This window comes from Kogia breviceps, chromosome 11, assembly GCF_026419965.1.
Source record: "Kogia breviceps isolate mKogBre1 chromosome 11, mKogBre1 haplotype 1, whole genome shotgun sequence".
Taxonomy (NCBI): domain Eukaryota; kingdom Metazoa; phylum Chordata; class Mammalia; order Artiodactyla; family Physeteridae; genus Kogia; species Kogia breviceps.
Window position 1 is genome coordinate 48877488 of NC_081320.1, and position 12287 is coordinate 48889774.

The 12287-nt window shown below is 47.3% G+C and overlaps 1 protein-coding gene across 3 annotated transcripts in view; it reads right to left on the reverse strand.

The window, feature by feature from the left end:
- Nucleotides 1–2059: 2059 nt before the first annotated feature.
- Nucleotides 2060–12287, reverse strand: part of SLC1A4 (solute carrier family 1 member 4) — a 28348-nt gene continuing 18120 nt past the window's right edge. For all 3 annotated transcript variants that reach the window (XM_067007511.1, XM_059079696.2, XM_067007512.1), the window contains 5 exons: nt 11585–11751; nt 9101–9334; nt 7364–7558; nt 6926–7060; nt 2060–5117 (listed from right to left, as the gene is read on the reverse strand). In XM_067007511.1, the coding sequence (XP_066863612.1) occupies nt 4889–5117; nt 6926–7060; nt 7364–7558; nt 9101–9334; nt 11585–11751 (960 nt within the window). In that variant the 3' untranslated portion in view covers nt 2060–4888. The remainder of the gene's footprint in view (nt 5118–6925; nt 7061–7363; nt 7559–9100; nt 9335–11584; nt 11752–12287) is intronic.

Sequence of the window (12287 nt, forward strand, 5' to 3'; positions counted from 1 at the left end):
CCAAAGAAGGAACACTTCTGAGATTGATGCATGGTTTTCTTTTCCCTCTAAAGGTGGAGCTAGGGGACACCTGGGGAAGTTCAGCTGTACAAATCACCCTAAGAATCCCAAGACTATCATCTCAGTCTCATGTCTAGCTCCAGATAATCCTAAATCTGCTAAAAAATCTAGCCCAACACTCTTTTATATATTGCTCCTAGGAAATAATGTAGGTTTGAGACACTGATTTTAGAAATTTTAGGTTACTCAGTTCCAACTCTTTGAAAAGATGAAAACCCAGTGGGGATTCACGGCGGTCTTCCCTTGAGGTGGGAAGATTTTCTTTCAAATGACAAGATTTCCCTTTCGCTATGTGCTCATTCACTCACTGAGAGCCCCAAGTAAGGGGGCATGCAGGTCGAGGGCCCTGAGATTGGGAGGTAGACCAGAAGCCTGCCTTTGCCTCCGCTGAGCATGAGGAAAAGGGAATGAGCTTAGGCCAGGAGAGCATATTCCTGTGGAGAAGGCAGGGCGCTGCTGGGAGGCAGCTGTCTGCATTCGGAGTTGCAACTTGGGAGGATATAGCTGAAGAAAGAAAAGCCTGAGTTTTCCAGAAGGGGGCTTCAGTTGTGTATAAGGGACATTCAAGTGCATCTTGACACCTGTTTATAAAGCCTGGCTCCCTTTAAGCAGTTATCCAAATATTTTTAGGACAAATGTTCAAAATGGGCATGCTCTCATACCACATAGGCATGGATAGGCAGAGGGGCCTCCTAGTTGAAATAGATCTTCCTTTCTGTCTCTCCAAGGGGAAAAGGGTCAAACAAGGACATGCCATTTGTTGGGCCTGATGCAAAAGGCCACAGACCGGTTGGGAAGCTTGCCTGCCACTCTGTGTCTGATTTGAGAGCCAGCACTAACAGAGGACTTTCCCTGTGCTAGGCACTCTTCTGAGCATTTTACGTATATCAACTCCTCTACTCTTCACAAGCCTATGCCACTGGTAGGATTATTATTCCCATTTTAAAGACAAGGAGACTGAGGCACAGAGAGGTTATCGTGCCCAGGGTTACACAGCAAGCAAGCGGCCGAGCTGCAACTGTACCCGGACGGTGCACGCTCTTCCTTGCTCCATCGTTTATGCCGTTCACGATGTCATGGGAAGTTCCTCTGAGCAGGCTCAGGTGACCCAACAAACAGATCAGTGCCCTTTCTGCTCCCCTGGGAAGAGGTGGCTTGTGGAATTGCTCCTCTTGATTTGACTACATTGGAAAGCTGAATCCCTGAGTACTAATCAGCCTCCAGACACTCTGCGCAACAGAGAATCAAGGCAGCCACACTCCAAGGTGGGAATCTAAATTGTCATTAGTAACAGGCCCCATCAGGCCCTTGATCTGTACAGACTCTCTCCTCATCCCTTTGGGCCTTGCCCAGAAAATAAAACCGGTTTCCGTATTATATGAAGGGCTGGAAACGTCCAGGTAAGAACGGAGATCTCTTCCTTCAGAGGCCCCAGGATCTGGAAACTAAGGCTGCTAGTGGGAGCTTGTAGGATAATCATATTATAAGCGATTTCTAAATTCCCTAATTGTGCTGGAATGCGGTGTCACTGAAAATGAGATGATATAAAAAAATGGTCTGGGTATGGTGGCAAGGACGGTAGGCATGGGCAACTGTTTTAGGCAGGGACTTTCTCAGTAATTCCACAGACAGGGGTATTCTTCCAGCTTGGCTCTAGGCTTACAGTAGATGGTCAATTAAGGCCTGTTGACCTACTTGTCCTAAGGAGACTTCACTTTATGGAGGTATGCGGCAAAACCACTCACTGTTTCAAGATCCCTGCTAGTGCTGAGTGGGAGGTACCCAGGAGCCTGGATGCTCACCAGCGCAAGTCACATCAGTGACTATCTTGCAGCAGCTCTGAGCCCTGAGTGGCCTGCCATGCCTCAGGGGGTCGTGCTGGCTAAACCCTACTAGAAAAAAAAAAAATCAATTCAGTCACCCCCAGCCTCTCCCCTAGAAGAGCTCCAACAGTAAATACCACTTCAAAACACAAGGAAGGAATAAAGGAACATGCAGATCCTAGTAGAAAGGCTGTATTCATTTCTGAGGGCTGCTATGTTTTAAGGCAAGTGTCACACATACAAAACAGTCAGAGATGAACAGTATTTACGACAACATGTTAGAAGAACAGGGGAGACATCTTCAGTGAGAAAGTGGCATTTTCCCCAGCCGGGTCACTCCTGGTCTGATTCCTGTTGCAGACAGAAAAACAGGGAGAAAGCCAAGGGAAGGGTAGCAATCGCCATATGGATTTTACAAGGAAGCACCCTTCCCCAGGCACGGTGCTCCCCTCACCGCAATCCCAGGTCCAGGATAGAGGATGCGCAGTCCCTGGGTCTGATTGTCCAGCTCTACTGTCCATGTTTTGTAAAATTCACCTTTAGAAACAGGAAAATCAGGATGCCAAAGACATGCAACTTGCACTTAGTCCACTTCTGTCCAAATTCAAACTCGCCCAGACTGGAGCTAAAATATACACACACACATACATATAGATGTTACCCACATGTATACCTCCCACATCCATGCTGCATATGTGTATGTGTACATAATAGCCATGTATATATGTGGAAGAAGGAAAGATGAGATCTAGTGACACCTGAAAGAGGGTGAATGTTCATTTGCAGTTTGGGATCCATCAATGTGATTGTTTCCCCTTTGAAAACAGAAGGCGTCAGCAACAAGCCAGAGGGTCAAGGCTTCCAGGCTCCTCTCAGCCCAGCTCCTGGTCACTCCCGCTTCACAGCAGATGGGAGTGACTTAGCTGGTTTAAAGAGGGCTGAAGGGAAAAGGGCCAGGTCTGCTCTGTGCTCCTTGGCTCTTCCCCACCCATTCTGCTCAGGCCCATGCCCCCCAATCTTAATATAGGGGAGCTTCACTCTCTCTATCCCCCCTCCCCCCATTCCAGTTATGACAAGGGAATGAGCGAGGCTGAAAGTTTGGGAGTTTTTTTTTTTTTTAACTCGGGCCTCTCCCGTTGCGGAGCACAGGCTCCGGACGCGCATGCTCAGCAGCCGTGGCTCACGGGCCCAGCCGCTCCGCGGTGTGTGGGATCTTCCCAGACCAGGGCACAAACCCGTGTGCCCTGCATTGGCAGGCGGACTCTCAACCACTGCGCCACCAGGGAAGCCCAAAGTTTGGGAGTTTTAATGGCCAGTGTACGGTGGCAGAAATGGTGCCTGGGTCTGGGAGTCACAGGGAGGTCAGGTACCCAGTAGTGTGCTGGGAGGTGGGGTAGTTAATTCACAAAAAGATGAAGGACATCAGGAAGAGGCTGCATTTGATGCTAACAAGAAACTACTAAGAGAACAAGTAACGTGATAACAGTTGCTTCTGCACACAGAACAAAGCCCTGCTCATAAAAGCTGTCCTCCCCAGAAGAAGGAGCCTCCTGGAGAACTTAGGTATCACTTAGGTAACGGTAAGGAGGGTACGGGGGTGTTAGCACTTGATATCCAAGAAGCAAAATGCGAAATGGTCGTTTTTCACGGATTCACTCAGTTTGCCTCACCAAATCCCTCTGAGGTAGGTAAGAGGCAGGTGACATCAGCCCCATTTTACTAATGGGGTAAAGTGAGGCTCCAGGACTTGCTGCAGGCTACCCCACAGATACACACCAACAGCCACAGAGAAATAGCAGTCTAGCGCCTTTTAGGTTTTCCTTCCCTGTCCCGGGCAATGCTTGTTCTCTCCGTAAAGGCCCCTCCCCTAGGTTCAGCTCAAGTCAGTAAGTATCAGGTGGACCATTTAGCTTATAATTTTAAACTTTGATGTCCTGGAGGGAAAGGAAACCAAGTCTATGGAAATCAGCCAAAGCTAGGGCACCTGGGAACAGTGGTACCTCACTCCAATGAAGGGGTGGGTTTGTGGGGTTTTTTAAATATTTGTTTTTGCTGCAATGCAGCATTTTAGGGAGGGTCTAGTTGGATTAAAATCTATTGCTAGACCAGCCAGGGTCCTGAATGTGATGACCACATCCCACCTCCCCAGAGGAGGGGGCCCCTCTCTGGCCTGTTGCCAAATCAGAGTGGATGGGTATAGAGCCACAGTGTTGACATAGGCCCAGGTCATGAAAGCAGAAAACCTCCCCAGGGCTGGGGCCAGAATGGGGACGTGTGTGTGTGTGTGTGTCTGTGTGTGTCTGTGTCTGTGTGTGTGTCCTGGCCTGATCAGGCTGCTTCCCTTCCCCCTGCAGCCTGTACCCCCCCTCCTTTCTTTGACTTCAGAATGTAATTGTTCACTTAGTGCCACTGACCAGAGACCCTAGCAGTGCTAACACCATGGAGTATTTCTAACTCGATGACCTGCAGCGCCTCCAGCCTAGTGACCCAGAAGCCAGTCACGCCAATTTGTAGACTCTCAACACCTGAGGCCCAGCTCAGCGAATTCCAGCCACGGCTATGAATTTGGGAATTTTTCCAATTACTATGGCTCACGAGGCAATGTGACAGAGGACTGCCACCCATCCAGGTCTGCCTGGAAAGCACCCAATGCTGAGCTTTCCTGGGTGCAATGAAGTAACATGTGCATTTTCCAAGCTTTAACCACCAGGTCCTGTGAGCCTGTTACTCCCTGCGCCCGGCAGCTCGAGGGTGTGTTTCCAAACAGAGCTGGGGTGTCCACAGTTGCACCTAGACATGGTAAGCCAAATGGCAGAGTGTCCTGGTCCTTGGGAACCAGTTCCCGCTGGGAAGCCCAATGCCTGTGCTAAGAAATAATCCTCAAACCAGTGACTGGGCCAAAGCATTGCACGGGAGGCTAAAAGTCAGTGAAGGCGGTGCCCAGGTCTGCTGACCGGACCAATGGGGCGGGCATCCCCGGCAGGCAAGCTGGAAGCCCAGCCCCATCACAGAACTGACTCCTTGGACTCGGGGGTGCTGGCCGCACGGCCAGTGGGGTTTGGGTGTGTCACCAGGGGTGACGTCTCCTCCTCCGACTTGCAGTTGGGGACGGCCTCCACTTTGACCTCGCTCAGTTCCTGCTCGCCTCTCTTCGTCGCCTTCTGATTCAGGTGGTGGAGGATGCCGGCACCCAGGGCATCGCCCTCCACGTTCACCACGGTGGTGGTGCGGTCCCTGGGGGGAAGAGAACAGGCAGGCATTACGGCCAATGCAGCCTGGAGCCACCAAGGGGCGGATGTCACCTTGGGCTGAGCCACCAGGAAGCTGTGACACTGAGGGAGAGCAAGCTAGTAAGGGCACAGGGCCTCCCTTGATGCTAAAGTGATTTTCTCCGAATACTTCTTATGAAACTAACAGATCCTCAAGAAAACTTGGGAAAAAGAAAAGTACAAAGGAGAAAACAAAAGTCACCTCGTCCCCCCATACTCTGCAACCCTGAGTGAACCAGTATTGACCTCTGGATCTGTTTCCTTCCAGAAATCTTTCAATGTATGCATTTCATGTGTGAGACACCATTGTATAAAAGTTACAGACAGCTGGAATGATCGCACAGATTATGTCCTGGGTCCAGCTTCTCTCCCACTCATGGTTGCGCTGTGGGAACCTGCCTTCTTGGTCTCCCTTTGACACTGCATCTCTACTGAATTGTAACCTTCACATGCTTTCCCTGGCTGGTGACAAACACCATCTCACAGAGAACAGCGCTGTCCTTTCCAGAAGCTTGTCTTCCCAGACCCCCATAACCATCCCCCATCCCTGGGGCTCAGAGGAAGTATTGTGCCCATTCTGAAGAAAGGGGGAAAATGTGACCTTGCCGCAGCACTGGAGAAGCTGAGGGCTGTGGAATCAGAGGTCACGGTGGTACAGGGCTCCTGTGACTGCAGGTCTCGCCTGGGCAGCCCCCTTGGCGCCCTGTGTCCCTCGTCCTGGCCAAGTGCCCCTTCATGCCTGCACTCCCCACGTAGAGAAAACAGCGGGGTGAGGAAGGAGGCAGGGCCTCTGACACGCAGCTCTGGTCCCGTCCAGCTCACCGCAACGTACCATCGCAGGGACTGAGTTCCCTCCCAAGTGCTCTCTGGACGAGGCGGGTCTCCAAGGCACATGTCACATTTCACCCCAGAGGAGCTGTAGGGATTCTGAGAAGCCCCTTCAAGTCTCCAGGGCTTAAACACAAGATTGGAAACCACCAAGCCACGAGCCCAGGGCCAGGGTCCAGTGTTTAGGGTATCCCATGCCCAGCTGACTAGCCTGGCCAGGAGTGTCTTTCTTCCCCAGTGTTGACTGAACGCTCTTCCATGTGCCTAGAACTCTTCTATGTGCTGTGCATGTGTTAACGCATTTAGTCTCCACCATAACTCTGGTGTAGGTTCTGTTCTTATCCCCATTTGATGGATGGGCCGACCAAAGCACAGATGGTTCATATCATACAACTAGTAAATGGCAAAGCTGGGATTTGAACCCAGGTACCTGGGCTCCAGTGTTCATTTTCTTATTCACATGCTCTATTGTCCAACATCAGTACCTCAGCGGACCTTCCCTATAAAACAGGTATTATTTGTATCTGAGAAAGGTATCATGGGACTCAAGGAAGCAACACTCAGAAACGGTTCTGTGTCTTTATGGGAGCCCTGGTAATGGTCATCTGGATCACGGCTCCTTCCTAACTCTGCTCCTGAGCCTAAGCCGTGGCATTCGCATTAGCTGGGCTCATCCTTTCTCCCCTTGCAGAAATCACCCCTTGGACATTCCAGGTCAAGGATGATCATTCCCGAAAACTCGCTGCTCCAATGGATATGACCCCTATGCAGCCAACAATCTCCATAGACCCTTGGGCCCCTGGCTTTCCTGAATGTTCTGAGCAAGTTCTCAGTAATGACATGTTTTAAGTTTCGCAGCATGCCCCAGGCCAGCGGAGTGCCAAGCTTCTAGGGAGCTCAATACAGACTTTCTTTTATTCGGTGCCCTTAGGGCTTGCTACTTACACAATCCAGTCCACAGCCAGGATCAGAGAGAGGTCATGAGTGGGCAGCCCAATGGCCTCCAGGATAATGGCGATGGTGAGGACCCCTCCAGCTGGCACACCTGCTGCTCCAACACTGGACGCTGTGGCTGTCACTCTAGGGGATGGGACAGCAGGATCAGCCATTAGCCCAGAGTATGAGGGGGCACAGAGACATGCAGAACATGGCAGCCATGGCTTGGAAACTGAAAACCACACAACCCTAGAGTCTGTCAGCTGTGTCCTTGAGAGAGGTTCCACTCTCTTCAAGTAATGAATTCACGCTGTTTCTCAGTTTACAACTGAGACACCTGAATCATGGTGAGATTGGTATTCATGAAGTTTTTCAAAGGAAATCACAAGAAAAAGACCTCAAGTTTTGAATCAGGCCTAATGATGAAGGAAAGACTATAGAACTTACAGAATGGTGAAAATCTGGCCTGCTTTCAGCTCCACGTTGTTGAGCTGGGCAATGAACACTGCGGCCACACACTGGAAGATGGCTGCGCCGTCCATGTTCACAGTGGCCCCGATGGGGAGGATGAACCTGCCGATCCTCTTGTCTACACCATTGTTTTCTTCAATGCACTTTATCATAGAGGGAAGGGTTGCAGAGCTGGAAACGCAAACAACCAACCATGAGAATAGTCCTTCCTGGACAGGCTAACATATTACTCAGCTCAGACCTGGGAACAGAGCAATTGGCACCATCCTAGTTTATGGCACTCTCCCCTTGAAATAAGATAAATATCAGAATTGTTGCAGAGTTTCTGTCACATGTGGGGTTTTGTTAACTCCCAAAGTATTCAAAATTGGACTCCTTAGATTTACCTGTTTTTGTTTTTTTTTTACCTGGATACCCCTGTTCCAAATTTCTCAAGGACCATACATTGTCTCATGGTACAAAATGTGCGTCTCCTCTCTTGAATGTTTTTCCTCCCAAAAAGTAAAATGCAATCTATGATTTTTTTTTTTTCTTTTACACCAAGAAGCCAAGATGGCTCTGAGAGTTTGGAAAGAGTAACTGTGTTCCTAGATTACAAAGAATAAGACCCGCTCTCTCCAGTGGGCTCTACAGATTCTGAAGGGTGTGGCTGGCACAGCTGAGAGTAGGCTTGTTTCTGCCTAAGCTGGAGAAACTTACCTCCTTCATTCTTTCCCCGCACTACCTTGCCATATACATAGCCAGTCAGGATGAGAGGAAACATGCAGTAGGGAGGCAAAAACTAAATGTGTGAGTGAAACAATGTGTTGCCATCCTTTGAAAGTTTCCTTTAATGTATTTGGAAAGCCCAATTTTTTTGTGAAGGATTTCTAATGACAAGGTCCATCTTTTGTGCTAAATTAGATAATCCCACAATACTGTGGACTCCTAGAGAGCTGAGCATGCATCCCTCACCAGGATGCCTTGGTCTTATTTAGGAAATAATTCACCCATCCAAAGGGGGAAAGAGTTCAGCAGGTATCATTCTAGAAACTTCCCTGCAATGAGTTTTTTTTTTTAACATCTTTATTGTAGTATAATTGCTTTACAATGGTGTGTTAGTTTCTGCTTTATAACAAAGTGAATCAGTTATACATATACATATGTCCCCATATCTCTTCCCTTTTGCATCTCCCTCCCTCCCACCCTCCCTATCCCACCCCTCTAGGTGGTCACAAAGCACCGAGCTGATCTCCCTGCGCTATGCAGCTGCTTCCCACTAGCTATCTATTTTACGTTTGGTAGTATATATAAGTCCATGCCACTCTCTCACTTTGTCCCAGCTTACCCTTCCCCCTCCCCGTGTCCTCAAGTCCATTCTCTAGTAGGTCTGCATCTTTATTCCCGTGCAATGCATTTTAAGTAGCTGCCTTCTTTCACTTAGGCAGAGGTCTAATTAGGGTGAAGACCCACAGTTGGACTAAGTAATGGTCCAGTTGACCTCTAAGCAGCAAGAAGGAGAAGGGAACGAGGCAATTCCTCATTCTGGCAATCCTAAAAATCCACTTCCATAAGAGCTGTGGAGCTGGTAGTACAAAAAAATCAGATGACACCAATTTAGAGTCTTCAAGAAATTAAAATATGTCAAGATGATGGTTGTGCATCCACCACAGGCTCATCTGGTTCCATATTAATACAGCTCAGAGCAGCCAAGGGCACCTGAAACCCACTCACCTGGAGCAGGTGGCAAATGCTGTTGCAAATGGTGTGAGGAGGCCCAGGAGGAACCTGAATGGGTTTTTTCTTGTGGAGACAAAATAAATAAGTGGCAGAACAATTCCTCCGTGAATAAAATGGCCCAATATAGATGTGAAGATATATTTCCCCAGGCTGGTCACCAGCACGATGATGTCCTTCATTTCCACAATCTTGCTTCCAACCAGGAACATGATGCCCACAGGTACGTACCTAGGACATGAGCAAAGGGCACTGGTCAGTAAGGGTGGTGATGCTAGGGCTGAGAGATGTAGGCCTTTCCTGTCACAGAATGCAGGGACTCTCAACTAGGTGGTCTTCACCTCTCCCTAGGATGACCCTAAGGAACAGAAAAGGATGGGGGCACACTGTGCCCATTTTACAGGCCACGAAACTGAGTAAAATTAACATGATTGCTCATTGTGGGTGATGGAGTCAAGACTAGGACACAGACTTCTTTCCCCTTGGATATTGTATGTTCTTAACAGCTGGATGCAACCAACCATATGGGCTCCCAAGTGGAAAGGCAAGGAACTCTTCAAGAGCAAAGCCTCTGGGGCTGTGAGCTTGACTTTCAGCTTTGCTCAGGATTGTTCTGAGAACTTAGAAACACAAAAGACACCTCTTTTGCAGAATTGCTGTGATACAGAATTGAGCCAAAGCTGGGCCTTTTGTGAAGTTTTAAATTCTTTGTGGTTTGGAAAACATGATTCTGTGGGAAAAAGTCATTAACAATGACCCTCTGGGAACACACTCCTGGAGCGTGAAGATTTTTTTAATGGCAGGATGGGAAGCAGGAAGGGAAGAAATGAACTATGGGTGCTACAAAGAACAAAAGCCTGCTGTTTTGAATTTAATATAAATTGAGGAAGAATTTTATAACTATCGACTTTATTTGTAAATTTTAATTATATACATAATAATGTCACACGGTTCAAATTTTAAAGGGTACCAAAGGGTGAAGTCTGCCTCCCACCTCTGTACCCAAGCACCCATCTTCCTTCCAAGGAGACAGCCAATGTCACTGGTTTCTTGAGTTTTCATCCCAGAGATATTCTACGCAGTATTATTATTTTAAAATCCCATAGTAATACATGAAAACATTCTCCTTTCAAAAAATTAAAACATTAGAGATTAGGCCAAAATCTTTAGGGACCATCCTCAAGCCAGCCCCCTCCTCTGATAACCACTCCCACTTCCTATGCACGCACAGGCACTTTTTGAGCAACAGATCTCTCGCTGTGGTTAAGACACTCAACTGGGTCTGCCTTTCCAAATATCTGCTTCTGTAACTAATACATCACATTGAAGGAATGACTGTAAATTGGTTTCCAGATTGAAAACAAATGTCTTAACATACGAACATCACTTTCTTGCACAGTTTCCTTTAATCCAACCTTTGGGAGGATTTTAGACTAGAAACATAAGCCAGGAAAAGAATGCGACGTGATGAAAACATTTTTTCCTTTCTGAAAATATTTTTCTCCCCTGAACAACAGCAGTCATGTGAAGTGTCGTGTTTACAATATAGAGTCAGACTCTGGAATTTTGGAGTGAGCAAGAAAATTTGGTTAAGCAAGATAAACACCACAGGGGAGGCTCCGAACCTGGCTTCCCACCGAATCTCAAACTTTCTTACCAAATTCCAGGCTTCTCTCCTAAAATCAGTGCAGCTGCCATCCCAATGCCATCTAAGAGAGAGACATTCTGGGATATTCAAGGGTTGACAATAAGGAAGATGCTTTGTGCACGAAAGGATAAACTAGTTTCTCAGCAACGAATGGGTAGAAGCTAAAACCCACAAAGTTTGGTTTGAGTAAAACAGCAGGATAAAGCTTATGAGGCATTGGCACTGAAATCGGTATGATTTCTGAGAAGTTATTTTGAGAGATCTTGTCAACTTTTTCCTTGTTAGCCAGAAATCAATCTGATGGTTTTTATTAAATAATTACCTTTTCATTGATATTACATAACGAAACATTCATATAAATGAAAGACCATTCCAAGTTTGTAAACTTGTATGTATGGAGTGAAGATGGATTTACCCTCCATGTTGTAAAATACTATAGGAAGGGGCCCTTCTGAAGCTTGAAGTCTATCCTTTAAAGTGAAATGAGCCTTATTTTATACAGCAGATAGCAAATTTATGGAATTCATTGCCCCACAAGATGATATGGGCATCCCATGTGATATGGGATGGTGGTGGGACTCATAGATAAATCCCCAATGATAAAACCCAGGGGTCATTGTGGGTGATGAGGAAGTGATTGGTAACCATGACACATGGCTGTTTCTCTGAGGTCCTTCACCCCTTGTACCAAGACTGGCCTGTGGTACATCAACCACATACAGAGCACTGGTCCAGGTGGTCCCATAGGGGTGAACTAGAACAGCTAAGTCAGGTTCTTTTCTGGATGGCAGGAGAAATGAGAGAGAGAGAGCAGGTGGCAGGGTGACACTCACCACATAATCCATGACACCAGCACCATCGTCGCCTCATTGAGGGCATTGAAAAAACGAATGAGCTCTTCTCCTTCAGAGCCGAGTTTCTTCAGGGCCACTCCTAGCACCAGGGCAAAAAGGACCAATCCTAAAATGTTCATACCTTCAATTTCAGTGCCAATGGGGATCTGTAGGATCAGAGGGGACAAAGGGTCTAAGTTTACAACAGATGAGTGAGAATTAAAGGATGCATTTGCTTGTTGTCTCTGCCAGACTGAAACACTGTGCCCGGGAGGAAAGGCTCATATTTTCTTTAACCCTCAGTGATTTCACAAATCAAGGGGCAGGAAACTCAAGGGGAGATGGAGTCTGAGGATATGGAAGTCAACAAAAAAAATCTTCACCTAGTTGTTAACTCTGAAAGCTGTTCAAAATGGGCATAGGTTGAAGCAGAAAGTAGCGAGCTCATCATCACTGGATATATGCAACTAGAGGTTGGACAATCACTTCAAAGGGTTGCTTGTAAAAGAAGAGCTGGATTGGTGAAAAGGTCCTTCAGATCAAGAGTCAGTGATTGTAACTTTGCTTCCTAAATGTCAACAAATTCTTTGTTGCTAGGCTCTTACCATAGTCTCCTCACTGAGGAATTTCAAAAAAGATGTTCAGAATCAACATGGATATTTTCAGGATATTATTTCCTAAATCACTGACTTAAAATGTACAG